At 48.3% G+C, this 26,499-nt stretch overlaps 1 protein-coding gene across 1 annotated transcript in view; it reads left to right on the top strand.

The window, feature by feature from the left end:
• The window catches only part of XDH (xanthine dehydrogenase), a 58,629-nt gene extending 38,181 nt beyond the window's left edge, over positions 1–20,448 (top strand). Inside the window, exons 20-36 of the mRNA XM_037146783.2 lie at positions 197–293; positions 1,193–1,317; positions 2,023–2,156; positions 2,562–2,649; positions 3,762–3,848; positions 6,675–6,866; positions 7,068–7,213; positions 8,037–8,118; positions 8,670–8,765; positions 9,643–9,771; positions 10,442–10,516; positions 12,463–12,515; positions 14,228–14,342; positions 15,116–15,181; positions 16,566–16,754; positions 17,993–18,166; positions 19,861–20,448. Of these exons, the coding sequence (XP_037002678.2) occupies positions 197–293; positions 1,193–1,317; positions 2,023–2,156; positions 2,562–2,649; positions 3,762–3,848; positions 6,675–6,866; positions 7,068–7,213; positions 8,037–8,118; positions 8,670–8,765; positions 9,643–9,771; positions 10,442–10,516; positions 12,463–12,515; positions 14,228–14,342; positions 15,116–15,181; positions 16,566–16,754; positions 17,993–18,166; positions 19,861–19,911 (1,899 nt within the window). The 3' untranslated portion in view covers positions 19,912–20,448. The remainder of the gene's footprint in view (positions 1–196; positions 294–1,192; positions 1,318–2,022; positions 2,157–2,561; positions 2,650–3,761; positions 3,849–6,674; positions 6,867–7,067; positions 7,214–8,036; positions 8,119–8,669; positions 8,766–9,642; positions 9,772–10,441; positions 10,517–12,462; positions 12,516–14,227; positions 14,343–15,115; positions 15,182–16,565; positions 16,755–17,992; positions 18,167–19,860) is intronic.
• The last annotated feature ends 6,051 nt before the right edge of the window (positions 20,449–26,499 follow it).

Below are 26,499 nucleotides of genomic sequence, written 5' to 3'. Positions count from 1 at the left end.
CTAAGGAAATGGGTGAATATGACTTTCTGGGCTGCATGTGAACTTACTTTATGTCTGCATAAGAAGCTTGTAGAGATGCCCATGTGAGAAGAGAGAGGCAGAAATTCTGAAAACTTTTCTTCCCCCAGTGGGAAACTACCTTCCTCCCTCTGAAAGTCAAGTCACTGAAACTTCTTTTTTTTTTTTTTATTCTTAGGATGCTATTAAAAACAACTCTTTTTATGGAACCGAGCTGAAGATCGAGAAAGGCGACCTCAAGAAGGGGTTTTCGGAAGCAGACAACGTCGTTTCAGGTGCAGCCATATCATTCCACAAAGGGCATGGGTTGGCCCTGGTTTATGAATGAAATTCAAGAGCTGTACCCGGAGTCCTGGGGTGGGGAAGTGATTTCCTATAATTTCTGAACAAAAGAGTTCTTCTGATGTTTGGGACAAAATAGTAGACAGTTGGCCGGGAAAGAACTTCACATTATCTCTATTATCCCAATTCGAGGCTGGATATACCTAAATGATTCCAGAGACATGATAGTGTGTCAGATTTGGAAGACGGTCTAGGGAGGATAAAGGCCACAGATCCCTGGGCAGCCTTGATCTGCCAGGTCTTTAACCACATGGACTCTTGACCCTCCCTGTCCACCTGAAGGCAGTCCTCCCCCATCTTCAGCTAATACTGTCCCCTCCCCTGCCCTTCTCCCCCAACTTCCACACTGTGAAATTGTGCCCATAGCTCTCACCTCAGGACAGAGCTGCTGATCAGACCTTTTTTGGAATTGTTTTCTACATTTTCTATTGTGCATTGTTATTGCTTATAAATTAACTCACTAGCTGGTCTGATAGCTTCAGTTCTGGAAGGTATTTTTAGCTTTTTAATCACATCTGTTCATTCTTTCTTTACGTTTCCAAAATTTTACAGTCATTGTTTCAAAATCTTTGATTTCAAAGGGCTGCAGTAAGAGGAGAACTTCATGCCTGGTGCATTCCATTGTCATTCTGATTTCTTTGTTGGGGTGCTGGGGTTCAGTTCCCAGGTTGCTAAGACTGAGGCCCTTTTTCATGCCAGTTGGGGAACATAGAGATTACTTATGAGCAGTTGGTTCTTTCCTTGGGTACTTGGCAAATACATGTTCTTCTTAAGCAAACTTGTCCCCTCTGCAGCAGCAGGCTCACTGTGTGGGGTCTTGATGCTTCCGCAGGTGAGTTGTACATTGGTGGCCAAGAGCACTTCTACATGGAGACTCAATGCACCATTGCCGTCCCAAAAGGCGAGGCAGGGGAGATGGAGCTCTTTGTGTCTACACAGAACACCATGAAGACCCAGGTAGGTGTCCTGTGGGTCAACTCAGGGGCCTGGGGAGGACACCAGGGAGCTCCTGGCATTGTGGGAAATGGGAAGAGGGAGACCCAGGTGGGTCCAGAAGGGAATTGGATGGTACTGGTCCTGGACCAGACCCGGTCACCAACAAGCTGGTGTCACTGAGTTTGTTACATAATCTTTCTCTTGTATAAAATATGGAACCTGGTAGGGTTGTTGTAATAATCAGATGGGTTTTAATACTTGGACAGAGCCTAGTAAATGTTAGCTATTATGATCCCAGTGCTGTGTGGCCTTGGTCACCTCATATCTGGCCTCAGTCTTCTTATCTGTAGAATGACAGAGTTGGGTAAGTGATAGCCACAGGGACCACTAAATTATCTGCAGCAGCTCAAATATTCCTCATTTCTCTACTGCTTATAATGTGACAGTGGATGCCAGAATTTTTGACACCTGGTTCTACCCCCATGACCCACCTAATGGAATGAGTTTGCTCTGAAAGTATGCTGTGACTAGCTGCTCTCCCCTCTTGTTAAAAACAAGTGTCTAAATTCAGTCTGTCGTGACTGATGAGTGTTGGACCCCAGCACCACTACCCAAGGGTCAGCAGTGGGATGGGAGCAGGATTCTTGAATCAGGCCAGCTCTAGGTTAAGCCAGAAGTACGTCGACATGATGCATTCAGAGTAAGTGTTTTTTCTTTTGCCCACAGAGCTTTGTTGCGAGTATGTTGGGGATTCCAGATAACCGGATTACAGTCCGAGTGAAGAGGATGGGAGGAGGCTTTGGTGGAAAGGAGACTCGGAGCACCCTACTGTCCACTGCAGTAGCCCTGGCTGCGTACAAGTGAGTTTGCCTAGTGGGTTCTGGAAAGAAGAACAAAGCCGCCTTTGCCAGGAAGGCTTTCTGGATTTCTCCCATTGGAAAGTAGATTCTTGTTGCTTTGCATTTTCACAGCCTTGTGTTGTTAGAACTTTTGGACATAGGGGTGAGGATAACATCACCTGGTTTTTTGTGTCCACATCTTATCTTCCCTACCTAGCTGTGAGGGCCCTGAGGGCAAGGACACAGCTCACGTCCTCCATTCCTCAGCTTGTCTAGCCCAGTGTCTAGACAGCAAAGCAGCCCAGCCCCGGTCTTCTGAGTGTGCCAAGTGGGAAAAGACTTCCCTGCTGTTTTCATCTCTGAGATGCACGGGGCTGGGCTGTTGTAGAGACCCCAGTTTTCTTTACCCTCTGGTGTCTCCTGCAGGACCGGCCGCCCGGTGCGCTGCATGCTGGATCGTGACGAGGACATGGTGATATCTGGTGGCAGACATCCCTTTTTGGCCAGATACAAGGTTCCAGATGTTGGGGGCTCCAGGGCGGGCAGTGCCATCTCATTAGGATGTACTCTGACTTTTTAAAAAAATGACTATCTGTAGAAATTCAAAGAGGAAATAGCAACAAGAGATATTCAAATTGGCAGGCATCAAGCAGTGCCACAAGGTGGTGTTTGCAACTGTTGTGAATTCGCTATGTTCCAAATCTGGTGTTTGTTCCCTCAGGTTCAGAAACATGATTTGTCAGCAGACCTGGGGTAAATCCTTCCCGCAGGATGGCCTGATGTTAATGTGTTCACAGCTTGATGTGAACATCAGAATTACTGCTTAGTAATTCACAAGGAGGAATGAAACTTCCGAGGGTCTGGAAGGGCACAAGTTGTTATGGTGGGCACCTGCTCTGCCAGGCCACATGTGTCTGGGCACTGCCCGGTTTCTCTGTGAGATAGGCACTTCCCTGGGCTTCTGTGGGAGACCAGTTCCTGTTCGGACCATGCATCCTGTTCTCTTACATACCAGTACTACCTCACAGGTGCCAGTCTAGCTCTACAAACCTGGGAGCCCTCTCTCTCCACAAGCTGGCTTTGAACATCCCCCGCTTTGACTTCTGACTGTCTCATGACTGACCATCCCAAAACATTGTATTATTTCCAAATTCTTGTGGGCTCAAAGGAAGTAACTTGGTCATTTGCAGGCCCAGTTTCCTCACTTACGAAGTGGCCATCATGGGTTTGATGACCTAAGGGATGTCAGAACACACTGAAACTCTCACAGAGTGTGACTTTGATTGTTTGCACGAGCTACGAGGGGAGACTCCAGTCTCTTTGTCAGTTTCCCGCCCAGCCCTCCCTCCCCGTCCTGTCAGGACCAACATTCTCTTCTCTGCCCGTGGTAGAAGCCAGGAGAAGGTAGAAAGGAGGAGGAGTGTGAGGAATAGGTATTCCGAACTGAGCCATGGGTGCGTCACTTGGGAGATGTTGGTTCCTCTCTTCTCGTTCTGGTGGTCTCTTATATTCGCCTTTTTTTCCTGGTGTGGTGTCTTGCTCTTTCTGTTTCCTCCAGGTAACGTAAAAGGGAGGAGAGTCGTAGAGATAAAGGGGACTGTTGACAAATCACTTCCTTCTCTTCAGGTTGGCTTCACGAGGACAGGAAGGATCGTGGCTCTGGAGGTGGACCACTTCAGCAATGCTGGGAACTCCGTGGATCTGTCTCGGAGTGTAAGTAGGACTGCCTCCTGCAGCCCAGGTGACTGGGAGGTCAAGGGCGTGCCCCACAGCCTGTTCACACAGGCAGATACAAGCCTCCTCTATTCTTGCCTATTATTATTGCAATGGTTTCCCAATTGGTCCCTGACTTTGGGTTCTCCATCCTTGGTTAATTCTAAACACAGAGGTGATCATATTACTTCTCTCATTAGAAACTCATTTTTCTTGTGCAAGATTTCTTGACAAGCAAGGAAACTAAGTTACAAAACTTAATATATAGTATGGTGACATTGTGTGTGTGAGCATGTGTGTGTATAATATAGTCAGAAAGGCGAGACGTCGAACAGTGCGATTGGATGGGTTAAGCGGGCATTTTCTACATTGCACACTTCTGTAATGTTTGCATTTTAAATGAGTTGAGTTACTTTTAAAAACAATTTATGGAAGTACAGTTTACATACCATGAAGTTTACCCATTTGAATGATATGATGTGTTTTTTAGTACATTTGAAGTCATGCAACCATTATCACATTTCAGTTTTTGAACATTTTCATCACCCCCAAATGACCTCTTGCGCCCATTTTGCAGTCCCGCTTATTCCCATTCTCAGGCCCAGTAGCCACAAATCTACTTTTAGTCTTTTAAAATTTTCCTTATCACATAACTATGACCACACACTATGTAGCCCTTTGTCCCTGGCTCTTCTCTATCAGAACAGTGTTCCTGAGGTTCATTCATGTTACAGCATGGGTCGTTTCTTCATTCATTTTTATTGAGGAGTAGTATTTCCTGATGTGAACAGACCGTAGTTTGGTTTCCATTCACCACGCGATGGACACTGGGTGATTTGTGGTTTTTAGCCTGGATGGGTAATGCTGCTTTGAACCTTCTCATCCAACTCTTGTACAGACATGTTTTTGTCAATTTTGAGAATTAACTAAGTTGTCTTGGTGAGACTACTTTAAAATTCTTTTTAAATCTTCATTTTATAACAATACTAGTTGCATATGCATGGATTCTTACTAAAAAAAAGTGGAACATTTCAGGAAAAGCAGAAGTTCCTCACTACTTGCCTCCGCCCCACCCCCTCTCCCCTAGGGGCTCTCTAATTGGCTGTTAAGAAACTTCACACTTCAGATTTGGTGAAAAACTGTTCACGAAAGAAACACTTTCAGTGTTATTACTATTTATAACATTGGCTTCTTGGTGTTGTAGGAAAAATGAGGTTGAGGATGATACAGTACTTGGCCCTAAAGATCATAAGTTTAATCCAGCAAGTACTTATCGGGTACCTAGGGTAGCAGCCCAAAGAAGCCAAGGGCGTTGTTCCTGCCTTCAGGTTCACGGTGTGGTGGGGGGACAGGTAACCACAGACAGAAGGAAACACAAGTGCAAGCTGGCAGAACACGAAGGGAAAGCGTGAAGGGAATGAACTGAGACGTACAAAAATCGTCTAGGATGATTAGGACTGAAATAATTAGACACGAAAAACAACCTGTGGGAAAGATAAAATGTACATGTGGGAGTAAGCTAAACCTAAAATGAAACAAATAAAACCCATCATTTATTCCATCAGAGAGGTGAGTTGTTACAACTTAATGAAAGAACAATATGCTATAAAAACGGAACAGTCAGAGAATTAAAATGAACTCTTTACGAATTAAAACTGTGGAAGCAGAAACTTTGAAAGAAACTCAAGGAGCTCTCCCCAAACATAAGAAAATAATATGGGAAAATAGGAGAGGAAATACAAAGGAATTTGAGGACCAGCTGAGTTGAGAAGATCATGGAATAGAACTTTCAAAAAGAAAGAATTTAAAAAAGAAGCTGGAACTATCAGAAGTAATTCAAGCAATTTTCCCAATTGATGAGCATACCATTTGAAGTTAACTTACTAATATGTGCACAGAAATCTAAGCAAATGGAAAAATAAAGACAATTTATTAACTCCAGGGGGAAATGTTTTCAACCAAATCATCATAATATCACTGCATGGTTCAGCTGTGAGTAATGTTTGTAGAATAATGACATGAAACGGACTATTGATCAGATCAAAATATAACTGTATGGGAAGGACAGTGGGTAGGAAACTGGTGTGTGTTCAGGGAAAGGGGGTTAGGCAGGAGTGAAATTTGAAATGTTTAAGTCTAAAACTGAAAAGTTCAGGAAGTGGCAATATAAGCCCATTATTTGGAAATGTAGATGTTAATGAAATAGTGGTTGAAGAATAAGCTGTGAGAGTTGCCGAGTAATTGTTTCTGGGGAGTGGAAGGAAGGAAGGTGGAGGAGGCGCTTGTTTTGCATAATACAACTTATGCAAGTATTGAAATCTGTAATCTACTTGCCTTCTAACTTTAATGGGAATAAAAACTACTTGAAAATTAATAAAGTCACATTTTTTTAAACAAGAGGCAAGCGATCAATTCTAACTAGAGGATCTGAGAAGGGCTTCCCCGTAGAGAAGTGGGGGGTTAGCAGGTGGATGAGGTGAGGAGGGCGTGGCAGGTGAAAGGGACCTGTACTCAGAAAAGAGGATAAAACATGTAGTGGAGAAAGGTCTTGAATTCTATGCTGGAAGATACAGACTTTACTCTGAAGATAATAAGTGGATGTTCTAAGCAAGCTGTTGACCCGATGTGACCTAATATCTTAATATGAGACACAGATTAGAGGGCGGAGGCACAGGGGGTCAGGAGCGCAGTCAGGAGGCTGTAGCCATGTGCCAGGAAGAACGCACCTGGGTCTGTGGAGGAGCAGGGGACTGTGGGGCTGGGAAAGGCAGGGACCCAATGAAACCAACGCCCTGTTCCCTCCCATTTTGCTTCCCTCTGCTTCAGATAATGGAACGAGCTCTATTCCATATGGACAACTGCTACAATATCCCCAACATCCGGGGCACTGGGCGGCTGTGCAAGACAAACCTGGCCTCCAACACGGCCTTCCGGGGTTTCGGGGGGCCCCAGGGGATGCTCATTGCCGAGCATTGGATGAGTGAAGTTGCAGTGACCTGTGGGCTGCCTGCCGAGGAAGTAAGCAGGGAATTGGGTGGCACCAGTCAGAGTGGGTTACTCTACTCTGGGGGACAGTGGCTTTGCATTTTGGGCATCTCCCGGGGGGCAGGGGCAGAGGATAGGCAGGTGCTGATGAGAGGGGCCTGGATGCTTCACTTTAGGTTTTGCCCCCCTCACCTGTTGCCCACAACAAGCCTCAGTGTCTCTCTCCTTGCGAAGGTACGGAGGAAGAACATGTACAAAGAAGGGGACCGGACACATTTTAACCAGAAGCTTGAGGGCTTCACCTTGGCCAGGTGCTGGGATGAATGTCTTGAAAGCTCTCAGTATCACTCTCGGAAGAGTGAGATTGACAAGTTCAACAGGTAAGTGCCTGGAGGGGAGGAGTCCAATACTCTGGCACCCTCTCGGGTTTCATATTCTACAGGCTTTTTGCTGAACTCAGAATACAAAGCTAATAATTCAATGAATAACTTATGAGGCTGCTGCATTAGCCAACTCATTTATAGCCATCACTTTAAGATTACGAAGCGATCTTAGCCTGGAGGCAGACGGGCTCCCAGCCTGCACTCAGCACTGTAGCTTTTCAGCGTGGTTCATCTCCTCATGCTTGTCTGCCTCCTGGGCATACCACATTCCAGCAAACACCAGCACAGGACTACGAACAGAACACCGCAGCTGTGTGCCTGCCTCTAACACTAATCCGTAAATGTGACCTTGGCAGTCACTCCATCTCCTTGGGCCTCAGTTTCACCATCGGCAAGGTGGCAATAATTATGCTGGTTTTGTCTTCACTGAGTTGCTCAGAAAACCAAATATAAAGCACAGAGGAGGTGTTACCATTATCCTCAGTGAGCCACAAGTCCTCCCTGGGACAATTTCAGTTCTAGGTCACTAGGGTACTCTGACCCAATCTGAGTTACACTTGGGGAAGAAGAGTGGTGATACTTTAAAGTCAGATGCTCAGGGGTGGGCCCTGCTTCAGCAGCACAGAAGGACCCAGAAACCAAATTCCCGCCTTTCTCATTCTGTCTACACAATCGGGGCACAGTGCAGTTATCACGGTGACCATACGGGAAGCTCCCAGGGTGCCTCATTGTGATTCTACGAAGCTGCAAACTGAAGATCTGTTCAACTTGGCACAAACATGATAGAGGAGATTCTAGGAGAATGTTCCTTTTTCCCCAGGGAAAATTGTTGGAAAAAGAGAGGATTGTGCATACTTCCTACCAAGTTTGGAATAAGCTTCACTCTTTCTTTTCTGAATCAGGTAATTGCTATATATAATTCTATCTCCGTGGAACTGGGGCCCCATTTCCTCCTCTCTGCAAGGCAAAGCCTCCTGCCTCTGGTAACAGAGTGGCCTAGAAGAGCCCTTCGCCGTTTGAATGACTTTGCCTGCCCCTCTTTGTCCAGCATGCCACGAGGCAGTGAGGGCGGCAGGAGACTCAGAGACCTGGGGTCAAACTCTAGTTCTTATCCTTCCTGGCTACAGAGCCATGGACAGTCACTGAATTTTTCTGGTCCTACTTCTTCATCTACAGAGCGAGGGCAAAGATATTTGATTAACCTCCCTCTGAGCATGGGAGGGAGAGAAAGGGAGAGAGAGAAGTAGAGAGAGATGAAAAAATTTTGCCAAGTGCTGAAGGGCTCTCTCATTAAATCATGAGATTGATACTACTCTAATATTTGTCTGGGGCTTATTTCCAAAATATTGTTTGTCGATTCTCTTTTTCCAGGGCTGCAGTATCTTTTGTCTCAAGTCTTGAGCTGCACTAGGATTCACTAAGTTTTGTGTCTGGATTTCCACCCTCCCCTTAGGCAGGAGCCCTGATTCACGTGTACACAGATGGCTCGGTGCTGCTGACCCATGGGGGCACTGAGATGGGCCAAGGCCTTCACACCAAGATGGTCCAGGTGAGCAGCCTGTGGACTGTGGGGTCTGTGTGCGGGATGATGCTGGGAGAAGCTCAGGGCTTGGACCCACCGGAAGCAGAATCAGGCCAAGGCTGTGGCCCTGGCTCTGCTGCTCATTTAAATGTGGTCTTGAGCGAGACTTCTGGGGTTTTAGGACTTGGGTGTCCTCGTTAGTGCAGACACATTGGCCATGTGATGTCCGAGGTCACTTCCATTACCACCATTGTAGGGCGCTGTGACTGTGTGTGAGGTGGGCGTGCTGTGTGTCTAAAGGGAGCTAGTTCTGCACATGTGCCAGACCCTCACAGTGGAGATGGATGGTGGAGCTGGATGGGAGTGAGCACACCTGCTTGACTCCGGGGGACTGGCCAAATGGGATTTTTAAAAATGAGGGTTAGCTTTAAAAAGCACTTTAAATTTTTTTTTTATTTTTCAATGACAGTTTACATTCAATATTATATCATATTAGTTTCAGGCGTTCATCATAGTGATTAGACAATCATACACTTTACACAGTGTTCCCTCTGCTATTTCTAGTACCCACCTGGCACCATATACACAGTTATTACAATATTATTGACTATATTCCCTATGCTGCACTTTACGTCCCTGTGATTATCTTGTAACTACCAATTTGTTAAAAGGCACTTTTAATCACCATGAGATTTATGAAGTCTTTTTTTTTTCAACTAAACCATTCCATAAAGTAGTGCTTCAAGTTTAGGCAGATGTGAGAACATTCCAGTCTCAGTAGAATTATAGTTTATGAGATTGTTTTCTTGCCTGTACTTGTGAACCTGAATCCTGTCTTGGAGAAAAGGCAGCCTCGCCCCATGCTCACCCTTTTCCTAAAGGGCGGTGTCGTCTTTCTTCACAGGTGGCCAGCAGAGCTCTGAAAATCCCCACCTCTAAGATCTACATCAGCGAGACAAGCACTAGCACAGTGCCCAACACCTCTCCCACGGCCGCCTCTGTCAGCAGCGACATCAATGGGCAGGCCGTCTATGTAAGGAGCCTCGGGAACCCGCAGAGCTGAGGGCCAGCCCAGGGCTTTGTGTGCAGGGAGTCCCTGGGGTGGGAGGTGGAAGAGCCCTTGCAGGCTCCTTGGCTGTTGACCATGCCTTTGGCTCTCTTATCCAGGAGAACCCTGCTGCTCCAAATGCTGAGATAAAAGAGGGGCCCAAGAACCATCATCACTTCCATCAAAGTCAGGAAGGATGAGTGTAGTGGGGGAGGGAAGTTGGAAAAAAGGCAGGGGGTTCTGGGAAGACTTACTCCCTGGTGTGAGAAATGGCCACAGACAATGGGCTGAAATTGAAAATCTGCTGTGGGGTTGGCTGGGTCTGACTTACTTGCTTCTCTCCCACCTGGAGGATATAATCTAACAAAAGAGTTTGATGGGAGAAGGTGCCTCCCTAGGGACCCCTCAAACATTCCACCCTTTGTCAGCCTAAGAACTGGGCCAGGAAGTACTCTCCAAGCAAAAGACAGTGGTGGTCCCTTGGGAAGGGCTGAGTGGTTTCTACCCAGGCCTCGGTGATTCCTTAGAGGGTGACAGGGCTGTTTGAGTGGCACCCTGGGCATATTACTTAAAGGTGGCTTTGTGGGGGCCCTTGAGGTTTTCCCTGCGCCAGGGCATGCAGAGGACTGACTTGTCTGGTGGGTGTGTTCTTTAGGAAGCTTGTCAGACCATCCTGAAAAGGCTGGAACCCTTCAAGAAAAAGAATCCTGGTGGCTCCTGGGAAGACTGGGTAAGTCTGAGCTGATCCAAGCTGCGTTTGCCTGTGAGAGTGGAATGGAGAACAGGGCCCCCCCGTCCCTGGCCTGAGCCGGAACTGGAGATCGTGACCCGCTCACCCAGTGGGGGGGAGTTGAGGGGTCCAGGTGCTTTCACAGCACAGGTAAGCGCTCAGCCTTGCTGGGCCCCTTCCTCAGTGGTTTTCACAGTTGAGGGAAGTCACTTAAGAAACATTTTTGATCCAGGATTTTGAGAGCTCTGTGGGAATTGGGGGTGTGGCCGCCCGAGCCCCAGAAGACAGCTCAGTGAACACGCCTCACTGTGAATTCTTCCCTCGGGCTGGGCCCCACATCTCACTCACCCACAGCCTGGATCAGCCTGGTTTTCTTCAAAAGCCCCATCTCACAGGGGGCTGTCCCTCTCAGCCTGTCCCCTTACCCAGCTGTGGAGTCTGGGTCCACGAGATGTCCACTGAGGGAGCAGGAGGAAAAGGTATTAAATGAGAGTTTATATCATTCCTGGGATTTGGGGAGTCACAGAACAAGCACTCCTGATAAGAATGAGCCCAGTTCCCTGATTTCGGGTTGGGAGGCCTGCATGTCAGGACCCCTCAGAGGGCAGCTGCAAGAAGTGTTGGAAGGGGAGGGCGAGGCACAAGAGTAATACATAGAATGTGACTGCGTGTGTCCCAGCTCAGAGTGCGACAGGTTCAAAGGACACTGGCTTTTTCGGTCAGACCCACTCATCGTACTCTGCCTCCCTGGCCTTCCACACTCATGCCAGCACACACAAATCTCGTATGAATGCAGGTGGGCTTTGGCAGTGTGGATTCTAGTGTCAGTTTGGAAGGCAGTGTTAGTGTTTCAACAACAGCCTTTACAGTCTGCTGACCTGAGCTTTGTCATCAACTATTAGCCATATTGTCCAGTGTCCCTTAGGAGCAGATAACCTCAAAAAAGTCATGATCATGAAGGTGTAGTCAGGAGATGACAGGCACCAAATCTGTTCAGTGTCTGGGTTGTATTGCAAACCAGTCATTATTTCCACCATCGCTATATATGTGCATAGTCGATACCATATATACATGGTAAGGATCCTAGAGAAACATTTTCTAATCTGTAAGGCGAAATAATACTGCTCTTATAATGTTGTGCTGAATATTAAGTAAGATAATGTATGCAGATTACTTGATAGCATCTGGTGCATAGTTAAGAGCTCGGTTATTGATGACAACCACCATGCAAACTCTATCAACAATAAATTAGATCTTAGTGCTGTGCTAGTGCTGAGGATACCCTCAAAAACTTGTTATGTAGTTAAAGAGACAGGATGGGTGGAGAGATAGATGGATAACTTTATTAATAGGAAAGTATCCATAAGAACATAGGTATCAAGTGAGCAATATAGAATTGCTGTTACAATGGCCAGTATAGGGGGTAATTGTCAAGACGAGGCAATCAGAGAGGAAAGCTCAGGCTGGTTGATGGGGGAAGAAGAGGATCTGGACAGATATGGCAGAGGAGCCACTTACACAGATGTGCCCAGGTAATGGGGACATGGAAGGGTTGAGAGAGAGTGAACACTTGAGTTTGGCTGGCATGGCCACGGTGTGTGTGCTCCACCAGAGATGACCGGGGTCCTTAACATCAGGTATTTGCTCTATAGGCAACAGGGAGTCATCAGAAGTTCTAGAGCAGAGAGTGCCATGGGCAGTGCGGTATGTAAGCTGCTCACTCTGCCTGGGCTGGGGCAGGCGGGGGAGGCAGCCTGAGGCAGGAAGACTGGTTAGCACTCTTGGCTTCGAAGTCAAGGGCTGGAGGTGGGGGTGGCAGTGAGAGTCACCAGTGAGGTGTTGATCGAGTTCCAGAAGAGGAGGTTGAGCTTACCAAAGTTTGGTGCTGGGTCAGGGTTTCTGGAAACCATGCTTGCCCCTTCCTGATGGCCATTTCTTCTCCACAGGTACAAGCTGCCTACCAGGGTGCGGTGAGCTTGTCTGCTACCGGGTTTTATAAGTACGTAGGGCGCTCACCCGTCTCACAATGTGCTGTCATCCCAGCCTCCCGGGGTCCTTCCAGCACTCAGTTCTGTTGGCCTGCGGCCAGGAGAGAGCAGTTCCACCAAAACTCTTATCTTTTCAGTGGACTTCCACTGATTTCCACTTAAAGATGTTCTAAAATACACGGGCCTTGGGGAAATCACTGATTCCCTATGAACCTGTTTCTTCATTCATGACAGAATGGAGCAATTTCCAACCACTCCTCCATCAGCACCCACCTGTGAGAACCGGGGTTGGGGGGCGTATTCTGAGTCTCCTTGTGTGTTACTTTGTACTATGCATGGAGTCTTTCCTTCAAAAGAATGAGGGGAGGATTTAGAGCACGTGGCCTTGTTACAACATGCCAAATTCACAGAACTGACAGTGAGATTTAGAAAAGAGCACCCGTCTTCTGCAACTGTAAAGTTCAGTGGTAGCATGAAGAGCTGGAGATTGGCCCATCTGATTTATAAGCTGTGAAAAGATATGATCGTAGTGACTGTCAGACGTAATGTTTTAGCTTTCTCTGGGAAGTTTAACTAGGACCTTTCCTTTCACAGATCAGTGGATTTAGGAGATAGTTGATCGTTTGCTTCAAAAAAATTTTTGTAAATATATATCTTTATTTTTATTTTTTAGGCAAAGTAATGCTTTGCCAATGCTCCCTGGTTATGTAATATTTGGTCTATGCCAACACAAACCAGTGTGGGTTTTCTGATAAGTTCCTATTTCACTTTTAGAGCTGATAAAACTGGGGCTACATCAGGGAATACCCAGATGACAATGGCAGAGGGGGAGGTCAAAGACAGTTGGGCTCTCTCCTGGGAGAAGCCTTCTTTCTCAGTCCTGTACTGATTTTATTTTCATGCAGGTTCTGATCACATCACAGTATTTCTGTGTAATGTACAGACTAACATAGTTACAGAGCAATGTAAATTCTGATGTGAGAATATACACACATACATCCATACATATACATGACAGGCAAAATTGGAATTGCATAAGATACTCAGGATTGAAAAAGAAAAAAAGTGTAGGAGAACGTCTACTTTTATTAATAACACTGTCCTCAAGTCATTTGTTGAAATCTAGAAGGGACCCGCAGATGAGGGGTAGGTAATGCAGGCAAGTGGCCACTTAAAGATGCACCCAGGCAGGTCTGAGATAGTGACCTCGCCAACTTTCACCCACGAGCAGGTGTGTAGCCCTGTGAGCCCGTGAGTAGCCCAAGGTGAGCTTGTGTGAACAGCCCAGCAGTCCACACGGGAGCCTTTGGTTCTGAGATCATGAATTCTAGCTTGTGGATCTTTTGGAGTGTGACTCTCATGTCCTTTGTGAGCTCAGAGAACCCTGTCACCTCTGTTTCCACCACGTAGAGGCCAGCACACTGATACTAAACAGCACTTGGCTGTGCAGAATGACTCATATGATGCCATTGGCAAAATGGAACGGAGAGAAGAGACAGTGCTCTGGAATACCTGGGTTTCATGAAATCGTTAAAATATTCAAACACGTGGACTTTCTGGAAGAACAGATGAATGAAAAAATACAACCTTTGGGGTCTTAAGATCTTGTGGGACAAACTGTTCATATGTTTATGGGGGGATTATATTCATCTCCCCATAAACATATATCAGTATATATCATTATATATATACACATACAGTGGTTTTTTGTTTTCTGCTCCAGAACGCCCAACCTCGGCTACAGCTTTGAGACCAACTCAGGGAATCCCTTCCACTACTTCTCCTATGGGGTGGCTTGCTCTGAAGTGGAGATTGACTGCCTCACGGGGGATCATAAGGTACGAAGTCTGCAAAACTTCAGCAGTAAAGGGGGAGAAAAGAGAAACAACTGAATCAGAGCACCAAGAGACAAACTCTGCAGTTGGGAAAATGGTGTCTCACATCACGCTTGGCAAACTTCCTGTACAGGACCAGAGAGTAAAAACTCCAGGCTTTCTGGGCACAAAGATGCTGCTCGACATGGTCATCGCAACGCACAGGCGGCCATAGATGCAGGAAGACAAATAAGTGTAGCTGTGCCCCATAAATGTTATTGACGCACACTGAGTGTGAATGGCATGTGTTAAATAGGTTCCACATGTCACCATGTGTTCTTTTTATTTTTGTCGGTTATTTATTAATGTAAAAACCAGTACTAGCTCACAGGCTGTACAAATACAGGGGACTGGCTGGATTCAGCCCATGGAACGTACTTTGTTGACCCCTTCTTTATATTATCTACCCAGACTCAGTTCTGAAGCCCCAGCAGCCTACAGATCTGCCCCTCCCACTCACACGTGGGTGTGTGAGCAATTATTTTGGGTTACTGAGATCGTTGCCATCCCAACCCCCCCCCCCCCAGCTGCTGCTGAGAACGCAAACTTCCTCCTGTGATGACAGCAGCAGAGACTGGCGGGAGGGTGAGCGCTCCTGGTGGAGCATGCCCCAAGCACTCTGCTTGGGAAAGTGCCGTCTGGGTTGGTGCTTCATAGTCTAAGTGTCACCGGGACCCATCAGTCCTTCCACACATCCCTTTCTTCTCACACCGCTGTTATTTTCCCCTCCACTGTAGAATATTCGCACAGACATCGTCATGGATGTGGGCTCCAGTCTGAACCCTGCCATCGATATTGGACAGGTAAGGCTCGTGGGTGGATAAGGAGCCTGGGTGGTAACAGACGTGGCTATTGATGTGCCCGTCCCCTTTCTAGGGTCACCAGCCACAGCGTCTTGTCCAATGTCATTTTTAGGCAGGTCTGAATACGGTACCAAGAGTGTCTTCCTCGGAGTGGGAGTTAGATGAAGAGAGCCCCCCACCCTCTTGAGGCAGAAGACAAATTAGTGTGGATTGACTTGGAAAGGGCACTCATACCTCGAAGAACAGAATGAATGGAGAAATGAATGGAGGAAACACTGGGTGTGCATGTGCACACATGTGCATAAACACACATGCACACGCACAGTGTGAGAGGGAGCACGTTGGATGGAGATTGAGTTTGGGGTTGACGTGCAGAAAGTGAGGTCTGAGGTCAGGGAAGCTACCGCTCCTCACTCTCCTTCTGCCCACGACAGCAGTGTACTCAAGCGTGGGTTTAGACAAGAGGAGTAAAGGGATGGCAGAAAGAAACACACCTTTGGAAAATATGAGAGTATTTGTTGCACAAAGCAGGTAGAAGAGGAAGAGACAGAGGAGGAATCAGAACCTAAAGTACTGAGCATCTGGTAGAAAAGGTAAATTATATTTTTCAAAAATGGACAATCACTGAGTACACAGAAACCGCGTCATTAACCAGTCAGTTCACTCATTTGCTGACCAGCTGTTGGGCAGGCCCTGCGCTGGGTCCCGCAGCAGATGTGAAGATGGTTAGCACCCAGTTTCCTCGACATTCTGGTTTGGCCAAGTGCGCCACACCTTGATTCTGAGGAGCGGGGATGGGGGAGCAGACGAGTGAGCCAGTGGAGTGTGGCAGGTGCCCCTGAACAGACCGGAAAGCTGCTGCAGGGCCACCCCTTTTCCCAGACGGCAGGAAGGGCTGGGAGTTCAAAAAGCCTGGGATCTACTGTCCAGAAAATTCCTCCTCTCTGGTGGGGCTGCTCAGAAGCATGGTCCCACTCAGCACCCAGGAGGAGCGTGGGCATCTGGGGGACATTCGGCAACCATCAGCCTGTGAGCGTCTGTCTCAGCTTGAGGTCACCATTTCCCCAGAGATGACATGGGAGGAATGTCTTCACCTGCCCTAAGTCAGGTTTTAATGGGAAATCATGCCCACCATGGCATGGGCCTCCTGGAATCTCTGACCAGTTCTGACCGGCAGTGTTAATGCCTGTGCTCTTCCTACGCCAGTGCCTGGGGAAGGCTCGGAGTGGTTATCCTGGGTGGGCGGGGGCTGGGTAAGCAGTACAGGGCTGTTTGCGGCTTCTTTCCAGGCCCCAGTCCGGGTGGCTTGGTGCCCACTGTGGGAAGCAGTGCCTGTCCCTGGGGGTAGGCAAGGCAGTGTGTCCACAGTCTGTCTGCCCTGCAGGTGGAAGGGGCCTTTGTCCAGGGCCTGGGCCTCTTCACCATGGAGGAGCTGCACTACTCCCCCGACGGGGTCCTGCACACCCGTGGTCCCAGCACCTACAAGATCCCTGCATTCGGCAGCATCCCCATTGAGTTCAGGGTGTCCCTGCTCCGTGACTGCCCCAACAAGAAGGCCATCTATGCATCCAAGGTACTGTTGCCCTGGGCCGGGGCTGCCTTCCTGTCTGCACTGTGGGAGGCCGCGGGTGGTGACAGGGCTCCAGCCGCCTGCCATGTGGGCCTGCAGGTGGCTCATCTGGAAGAGAGAAGAGGGCTTGACACTGGCTTTGGTGAGAATGGTGGAGGGGAGGGCAGTCTTGCCTGAGAACCCGGGGGCTGGGCTGAGCATGACACCACCTCCGTGTGGCTGACTCTGGGGCACAGCGAGGAATTTCCCAGTCCAGTCCTGTGGGTCAGACCCTGACCTACACCCACGTCTCAGGTGCGCATCCTTGCTGTCTCGTCCCAGAGACGATCTCACAGATGCAGCACCCCTGTCATCCCGTGCAAACCAGCAGACCCTCTGAAAATGGGGCAGTGCCTCTGTGTGCCCCCGCCACCCCCTTCAGTGGCTGCTGCTTGACCTAAGACTTGATCAGCCTGAAGGATGGGAGCCATCCTCTGTTTCTTCTCTGTCCCCAACAAATATGAAAAAAACGGTTGAAAATCAATCGAGTTGACTGATACAGCTCTAAGTCTAAGGAAGACAGACAATCACCCGTGAGCAGTGAAACCCACTCCTTTGCCCATCTCATGGGTTCTGTTACCCTGGGAGGGTCTGGGACACTGCCATCCCTGCCATTCGCTCATGATAAAAGTGCCGTTCTGTGGGGCCCACCCCTAGAAACTTTGATTCAGCAGGTCTGGGGCAGGGCCCTGGAACATGCGTTTTTAACAGGTGTCCCTAGTGATTCTGATACAGATAGTGTTTGGTCTGTGCTTTGTGGGACAAAATCACCTCTGCTAGGAAAGGTTTTAATTCTTGTTTGTCATGATGCATGTATTCTGGTAGATGCTGTAAGTACAACTATGCTGCCTGTAAATACTGGGGTCAGGGTTGCAGGTGGATTATTCCTTGGCTTATCACTGAGGAGCAAGTTGAAGTCCATACCAGGTTTTGTTTTTGTTTTTTTATACAGTACAACTATTTAATATTACTTTTAATTGTACATTATAGTTGCATGATGTCATCAGAGAATCACACAGAGTTCAAGGAAATGTGTCCCTGAGGTCAAGTCACTTACTAGATTGATTGTTCTCAGCCTCCGACTGATTGAGGCCGGTTCGAGCCGGTGGCTGTGGTTCCGGCATTGCTGACCCTTCCACCATCACTGACAACAGGCTGGGGCCTGTTGGCCTGACTTCCTGTCCCCCACTCTCTCCCCTTAGGCTGTCGGGGAGCCTCCTCTTTTCCTGGCGGCTTCCATCTTCTTTGCCATTAAGGATGCCATCTGGGCGGCTCGAGATCAGCATGCGGAAAATGCGAAGGAGCTTGTCCGGCTAGACAGCCCTGCCACCCCGGAGAAGATCCGCAATGCCTGCACGGACAAGTTCACTACCCTGGTATGATCCCTCTCAGGCACCCACTCAGTCTGCGGCCACTCGGTCTGGGGAGGCCGGGGCAGAGGCCTGTGAACTGCAGAGGAAAGTTCTGCAGAGGGCAGTGAGAGGGCAGGCTCTCTTTCAACTGGGCAGCTTTGGGTCAGTGCCACCCTCCACTATCTGGTTGAGGCACTCCCTTGAACTTGCAAGGAAATAATAATAAACCCGCTTAAAGTGCAGCTTCTAGCTGGGCCTCCTAAGAGGATGGGGGGCTGTGTGATGCAGAGCTATATCACCCACAGATCTCATTATTTCCCATGAAGATGAAGGTGATGGATAAAACTCCAAAAGAGCCTAATTTCGTGTCCACTGCTAGCGTGTTTTTAAGATCCTTCTTTGTCAAAAACTCTGTGTGAGGTACCATGGACATGGAGAGAAAAAGAGAAACAAATTAATTAATTAGATGACCCACACTGGTTCTGTGATTACCATGTGCCAGGCTGGTACTGGGGACACACAGGTGCCCTCAGAGACTTTGCAGGAAGCCAGATGGTGTCATTGTATGGTGACTGGTTACTGCCTTAAGAAGCTTGGCTCCTGCGTACATAGGATTCTTCAGTTACCTTTGTACTGGCAGCGTCTGCTGAGGTAGCAGAACCAGGCTCCTCCTGATCCCCAAGCTGGAGTTCCTCTTGGGTTATTTGGTGGGAAATTTGATAGGCCCTTTGGGTTTAGAGGTGAGGTGGGTTCTTACGGACCCAGAGTATTCCAGGAATGGGGAAAGTTCTGGAGAGCCCCCAGGGCAGGCAAATCTGCCACCCCAGACTTCAGCACTGAGAGTGAGGGAGGCGGACGGTCATCCTTCAGGTCGGCCAGTAGCTTTAGCTACCGGGTGAGAGCCACGCAGTGTGTGGAACTGTCAGGCAGTGAGGATGCCCACGGCTGTGCAGCCACCTTCCCAGCTCAGAACCTTCCCACCAGGGCCCCAGTGCCAACAGTCCCCTGACCCCATCCCCGAGAGGAGGGGGAGGTGCTGCATGGCTCCCTAGAAGCTTGCAAACTTACTCCTTGTGAATAATCGGATGCATAACTCAATGATTTAACAAGCTACTCCCAGACCCTAGACCTAAAGCAGAGATTCTAATCTAAGCTCCATTGCTATGTAAAAACACACCAGTGATTTAAAACCCCTGCAGTGGATTTGACCTAGCAGCTGATTCTATGCTTTTGAAGAACTGTGAGTGCTACGTAGAAGGGACCACTTTTGTGTCTGGTCATCCCTGTATCTCCAGAGCCTACGAGGGTGGCTGCCATGTGAAAGTGCTCAGTAAAAATAAAGGAATGACTAGGAATGTAAGGGGTCCTGCCCTGAAGGCATTTCCAACAGCTGGGACTGCGAAGTGGGTGGCATTTGGTCCTCGCAGTGGTGGCTGGCAGTGGTGGGAGGTGACTGTGTACAAGAGGACAGAGGGGCTCTGGCTGGGCAGCTCAGCTGGTTGGAACGGCATCTCCTACACCAAGAGGTTGCGAGTTTGATCTCAGGTCAGAGCATTTGTGGGAGGCAACCTATTGATGTTTCTCTCTCTCCCCTCCTTTCTTTCTAAAATCAATACACATATCCTTGGGTGACAATTAAAAAAAGAGAGAGTCCGGGCAGCAGGAGACGTGTACTATGGAAAGACCCAGGCAGTGAGTTCTGTATTGTTCCTTTCTAGTGTGTCACGGGCGTACCAGAAAACTGTAAACCCTGGTCTGTGAGGGTCTGAAGAGAAAGCCCCCAGCGGACTTGTTTTCTGCTACTCGGGGCTTCCACGGAGCATGGAACACGAATCTACCAAAGTGGCAGGATGACAATGCTGTGATTCATCTGAATGATGTTTGGAAGAACACTGAATGCATTGGGAGATTTTGATAAAAAATGTGCTTTGCAAATATAATGATAAACAAATTCTAAACTATTAGGCCCAAGACCAAAGTGGCTAATATGCAATTAAGGGTCATTTCCTGTCTGTTTTAATCCTGTATGTGATTAAGTTGATTTAGGAAGTGTTTGTGCTACATTCTACTCACTGGGCAGACTGTCTGTCCTTCAAAGAGAATCACACAAACCTCCAGAAGCTTAAACCAAAGTTGCTTTAAATCCATGTACCTTCCTCAAAAGCCTTCCCTTCAAACCAGTTAACATCATGTTGTAACTTTAGATCTTTGCCCGATTTTGCAGTGGGACAGTGGAGTGAGGTTCAAGCCTCTAACAACCTTTGGCTCATTGGAGAAAATAAAGAATGAAAGCAATTCAAGATTAATTGGATCTGATTTTGTTAAGCTACACAAAGTAAGATTAATTGAGCACCTACAGAGTGCTAGGTTTCTTCTCTTCCCCTTTGCAAATGTCCGAAAAAAGGAAAGAAAGAAAAGGAAAGGAAAAAAAAAAAAAGATCGGGTTTCCAATCTTCCTTTAAGCCAGAGTAACTTCCATCTAGAAAGGATACTACTCAAAATCAAGATCAGCCTGAAGGAAAACAGTCAAGTAGCCTGGATTTTCATCCAGCTCTGTCTCCATCTGTGTGACTTTGGATGTCAACTCCCTTTTCTGTGCTTCGCTTTAGTGCAAAATGGAAGGATGGCACTGGAATAACCTCCGAGGTCTTCTCTAGCTTTGAAGTCTATAAATATATGACCCGAAAACTCCAGTTAGATAAGAAATCTGCAGTTACAACTTGGCTTCCTTACTGTGATATAATATCTGGGCCTAATGAACTCTGCTGAGATTCCTCTGAGTCCCTGAGGCTGGCGAAGAATGAGAGAGAGGCAGACACCCTGTAGTTGCTCTGGCAGGTGAGTGCATCGCCTTGTGGAACTAGGTGGCTGATATGACCTTGTCATGTGCTCTCATTGCATGAAATGCCCACATGTTACCAGACGGGGTCCATGGCTCTGGCCGAGGAAGGTGAGTGGGAACCATGCAGTTGAGCTTGGAGCTTGACGTCACTAATAAACAACACTGCGAGCTGGTTGGCACGGGAGGAGTGTCTACCAGTCATCATAACCACACCCAGTGCTGATATTTGCCATATCTTAGCCAGCCGTCACGCCTGGAGAATGCACACACCTGACACTCACATGCCTTCATTCACTAACAAACACGTTTTCCTACAAAATTCCCTTCCAACATGACTAAAACTAAAGAGCTTTAAAAATTAAACCAGTATTTACATTGCTATCCACACTTGTCTGTTTCAGATGGTTTTTCTGGAATGTTCTAGGGCAGCCATTTTCCACAGGTGTGCCACAAGAATGTTTAAAACATGCACTGCCGGACTGTTTAGTCACGGGCACTGACCTCTTTTCCTTTAGACCGTCAAATAAAAAGTGACAACAGCCCACACAACAATTGTCTGGTGTGAATACCCTGTCTGGAACAAGTCTATAGGTCATATGTCATAGAGTTTGCCTTTTATTGGTCATGTTGTATAATTGATGTTGCATTGGACTGGTTAAGTCTTGGGACCAGAAATCCATTAATACAAGTATAGGCACCTGATATTTTAAAAAGTCACTTTGGAGCAAAAAGAGTAGGTAATTACTACTACTATTATTATTATAAATCACAAGTGTACCCATTTTTTGTCAGAGTGGCAAAAAATGGTGTGCCTCAGAATCTTTGTAATTAGTTATGCAGCCACGAGATGGAACAGACTGAAAACCCCTGTTCCAGGGCATCCCCGAGACTGAGATGTGTGGGCCATTGTTACTGAGGCCCTGAGGGCTGCACATGACTGCGAATTCCCTTCTGAGCAGAGGGGCAGAGGCAGGGCAGCACGGTCATGCAAATCAAAGGAGCAAGTGTTTTGTGAAGGGAGGTGCTGTCTTCCCCAGATACCCCGCTGTCTTTTTTTTTTAATCCTGTTTTTTTGTAGTATTTTTAAACTTTTTTATTGATTATGCCATTACAGTTGTTTTATTCCCCCCCTCCATTCCCCTCCACCCTGCATACCCCTCCCCCACCATTTCCCCCTTTAGTTCATGAACACGTGTCTCAAATTCTTTAGATTCTGTATTTCCCCTACTATTCTTACCCTCCATCTATTTTCTATCTACTGTCTATGCTACTTATTTTCTGTACCTTCTCCCCCCTTCTCCTCCTCCCACTCCCCTGTTGCTAACCCTCCATGTGATCTTCATTTCTATGTTTCCACTCCTGATCTAGCTGTCCTCTTAGTTTGCTTTTGTTTTAGATGTGGTTGTTACTAACTGTGAGTTTGCTGCCCTTTCACTGTTCATCTTTTTTATCTTCTTTTTCTTAGGTAAGTCCCTTTAACATTTCATATAATAAGGGCTTGGTGATGATGAACTCCTTGAATTTGGTCTTATCTGAGAAGTACTTTATCTGCCCTTCCATTCTAAATGAAAGTTTTGCTGGATAGAGCAATCTTGGTTGTAGGTCTTTGGATTTCATGACTTGGAATACCTCTTTCCAGCCCCTTCTTGCCTGTAAGCTCTCTTTTGAGAAATCAGCTGACAGTCTTATGGGGACTCCTTTGTAGGTGACTGTCCCCTTAGCTCTTGCTGCTTCTAGGATTCTCTCCTTCATTTTAATCTTGGCTAATGTAATGATGATGTGTCTTGGTGTGTTTCTACTTGGGTCCAACTTCTTTGGGACTCTCTGAGCTTCCTGGATTTCCTGGAAGTCTATTTCCTCTGCCAGAATGGGGAAGTTCTCTTTTATTATTTGTTCAAATAAGGTTTCCGCTGTCTTAATCTGTGAACTGCCTCAAGTCTATAGTGAGGATCCCAGCTCCCAAGGATGCTGCCCACAATGCCTGCAGTATCGGCGGGAGCCTGCAGAGGGCAGTGGGAGACTGGACGTGAGACCGTGCTCTCTGCTGGCCCAGCTGCTCGGCATCCTTCTGTGGTTAGCACTAGGGAACTGATTTAGGATCTCAGCGTACACTAAATGTCTTCAAAGATCTCTCCGAGAGCTGCAACTGAAGCTGACCTGGGGTTTCACACAGACAAAAATCGCCTCAAAGGAGCTCCCTGAAGACATGGGTCAGCTGTTAAAGTCTCAATTCCTGACAGTGGCCAGCAGGGGAAAGTCTGACTTTCCGAGTGTTCTACTTGCCAAGGGCTAGGTTTAGCCCTTTACACACAGAGTCTCATTTAATCCTCCCAGTGCCCTTAAGAAGTGGGACTTTAACCCCTGTAATGACATGAAGGAGAAGCCCTACCCACAGCCAGGCAGAGGGCTTACGCAGGGATGTTTACTCCTGGAAAAACACCACGGCCCGGGGACTGCCTGCTGGCCATGCAGGCCAGGAAACCTGGCCTGGACCAGGACTTGGTCAGCCTGTCAGCGAGGACGCATGCTAAGCAGGCTCACGGAGGCTGGTGGAGGCACCAGAACGCCTATCTCTTCACCCGTAGCCAGGGGTAGGATTCTCATGCTGGCATGGCCAAGCTGCTGAGCTTCTGTCCGAAGGCAAAGAGTGAACCTTCTTCCCTGTCAGAGCTGAGGTAGCTGGGAGACCAGGAAGGGGAGGACAAGATGGATGGAGGTCGCAGGATGGGACCCCTAGCAAGGGATAAGGACAGAAATAGCCCTAGCTGGTTGATTTATGACCGGGGACATCCCTGAGCCCATGATATTTTTATCTTCAGCTGAGGGGGAGCCTGGAAACCATTCCATTCGCTGCCTATTTTAGATCTTGGAATACAGCTATTTGGAGCATGCGGCTTCCCGGACCTGCTAGGTTTGACGTTTTCCGGGGCCCCCAGGCTCAGGGGTTTGCCCTTTTGTCTCTATCCTGAACTGGGGGAGCACTTGTTCTCTAATGCAGGAGACAGATCCTGTGGCAGTCTTGCCACCTGAAACAAAGCAGCCTGCTGATGGGTGTGGAAATAATCAGGCACTGCTCAAAGAGTTTTTAGCATTATCTCCACCCTTAGACTGGCCTGGCCCTGGCCGTGCACAATCCCCAAGGCCAGCTCGGCATCCCAAAACAAAGAGCTTGAACTTGGAGACCATCAAGTTCAAGCTCTTTGTTTTAGAGCTGAGAAACGTAAGCCCAGAGAGGGTAAGTGACTCCTTTAGGCTCACACAGCCCTTTAGTGAGAGAGATGGGCTTATGACAAGGCTGTCCAACTAGTGATCCAGACTCATTAAGTCATACATCTACTCCTCAAGGGAGCCCTGCATTTGGGTCAGATTGCTGGGTTGGGGTGGGGGTATGATAGAAATCCAGTTACACTGGTCGGGAAGAAGACATGGAGAGCTTGGGGACCAAGATGAACACTGTGACAAGTAGGGGTACAGGTCTTACTGCCGCCTCGGCTCCTAGGACAGGAAGCTACAGTGGGATTCTTTCTTAAGCCCCACAGGTAGGCACAAGACAGGAAGTGCAAAATGTCCTCTTGTTCCACAGCAAGATGCTAAGTCACGTAGGCAGGACTTGGGAAGGGGTGGCCGGAAACTGCTGTTGCTACCTTTGGCCCATCACCTACCTCAAGAGTTTGAGAGCCTGGAGAGAGGATTTCTCTCAAGAAGCAAGCTGTACATCTTCCCTTCCAAAGAGGAGAGAGAGAAGAGAGGAGAGGGGAGGGGAGATTACTCTGCATTGGACAGGGAGCTTCCAGTGGACCACTCAGAAGCCTGAACCATGACAGTTGCTCGAGAAGCTGTGTTTGGTCAGCTTGAGGCAGCAGGACAGTGACAGGAAGGAAGCAAGAGTGAACTGCACTGCCCTGTGTCAGGCACCGATTCCAGTGTGGCTGCACCAGAGGAAGCCACCCAGGAGGACTGCCTGGGGTGGTGGTGGTGGTGATGTAACTCCAACAGAAGGAGGGACCATCCTGCACCCAGGAATCAAAATAGCCTTAGGCCAGCTTTCTCAGCGTGGCCCATGAGAAATACACAGCCTTGCTCTGTTCTAGACTGACATTGTCCCCTCCCCCTGCCATACCTTTTTAGCAGGGAAGAAGGCAGCAGGGCTCTCTGCTGTGCCTTTGTGACAGCCTGAGGGGGAGACCGGGGGTCCCTTTCCTGAGAATGAGCCCGGACATTTTTGGGGGGAGGGGACTATGAGAATGGTGGCACCCAGGCTGCTCCCATTGTTGCAGTGTTGTCCTGCATCAGCCCTGGGAGCCCAGAGCACAGTTCTGGGGGTCTAAGCGGAATGTGGTCTGCTCCCTCCTCTCCTGCCTCACCTCCCACCTTCAACACATCCTAGTGGGGGTGGAGACCAGGTCCTGTCTCCTTTGCAGCCAGTTACACTAACCTTTGAACCCACACATTCACCCTGTGTTCTTCCTTTCTAGGGGTCCTCCTTGCTGCCTGACCTCATGAGGGGCGCTGTCTTTCCTTGCTACACACAGAGGCTGGCGCGAGGTCCTGCTCTGGGGCAGTTGCAGGGAACCCGCCTCAGCCCAGGCCTGGTTATCTAGGAGCTAGATGTTTCGGTGCAGGGCTGGCCACGCCCCTCCGCTTCTCCTCTTTCCCCTTCTTCTCTCTTGCGCAAGTCACTTACCTCCCCCGGACCTCAGTCTTTTCACCTGTGAAATAGGCCTGGGTAAACACACCTCCCTGGTGGACAGTTGTGAGGACTGAAAGAGAGTGGGGTTTAAAGCACCTTGAAGAACGCAGAGCTGTGGTTTCCAGCTCTTTGATTAAAACACAGGTGTGAGGGAAGGTGCGCAGGTGAGTCAAACTCTGGGTGGGCTGTAATGAGACGCGGGCCAGTGAGGAACCGGCAGCACACAGAGAGCTGTGGTCTTAAACAAGGTAAGACCGGCTCTTATTATTAGATTTTTGCATAAATGACAAAAATGACTGATTAGCATGTCTTGACTTCTCGCACAAATGCAATTTTCCAGTACGCTGGGGAGGGAGGAGGGCTGGCGCTCAGCTCCCCAGGGCTGACTAAGTGGCGTGGACGAGCCTGGCGGACGGAGCCCGGCGGATGGAGCCCTCCAGGCTCACCCCGCTGTCTTCCCAAGCCTTTATCAACAGGCCGGAAAGAGACGGTCCCTCCCTTTTGTTACCCGTCAAGTTTAATCTTGTCTGCTACTGACGCAACAGACATCCTCACGCAAGGCACTTTACTTTGCATTGCTTCCCGTAACTCTCGCAATAAACCTATGAGGTATGTTGTACCATCACGCCCATTTTGCGGATGAGCTGACAGAGGCTCGGGGAGACGTGGCGCCGCCAAGAGCACTTACTGTGAAGCCAGCTCCTGTGTTCCAGTGTCGGGTCTCTCCCTTAGCTCTTGGGTGATCTTGGGCCAATTGCTTAAATCTTTGTACTTCTACTTTCTCATCTGTGAAATGGAGATATTGATGGTTCTTCCACTGGCTCT

Source organism: Artibeus jamaicensis, unplaced genomic scaffold, assembly GCF_021234435.1.
Source record: "Artibeus jamaicensis isolate MK-2021 breed Jamaican fruit bat unplaced genomic scaffold, CSHL_Jam_final contig_465, whole genome shotgun sequence".
In the NCBI taxonomy this organism is placed as follows: Eukaryota; Metazoa; Chordata; class Mammalia; order Chiroptera; family Phyllostomidae; genus Artibeus; species Artibeus jamaicensis.
The sequence above is the reverse complement of the archived record's forward strand: the minus strand, read 5'-3'. Positions and strand labels throughout refer to the sequence as shown.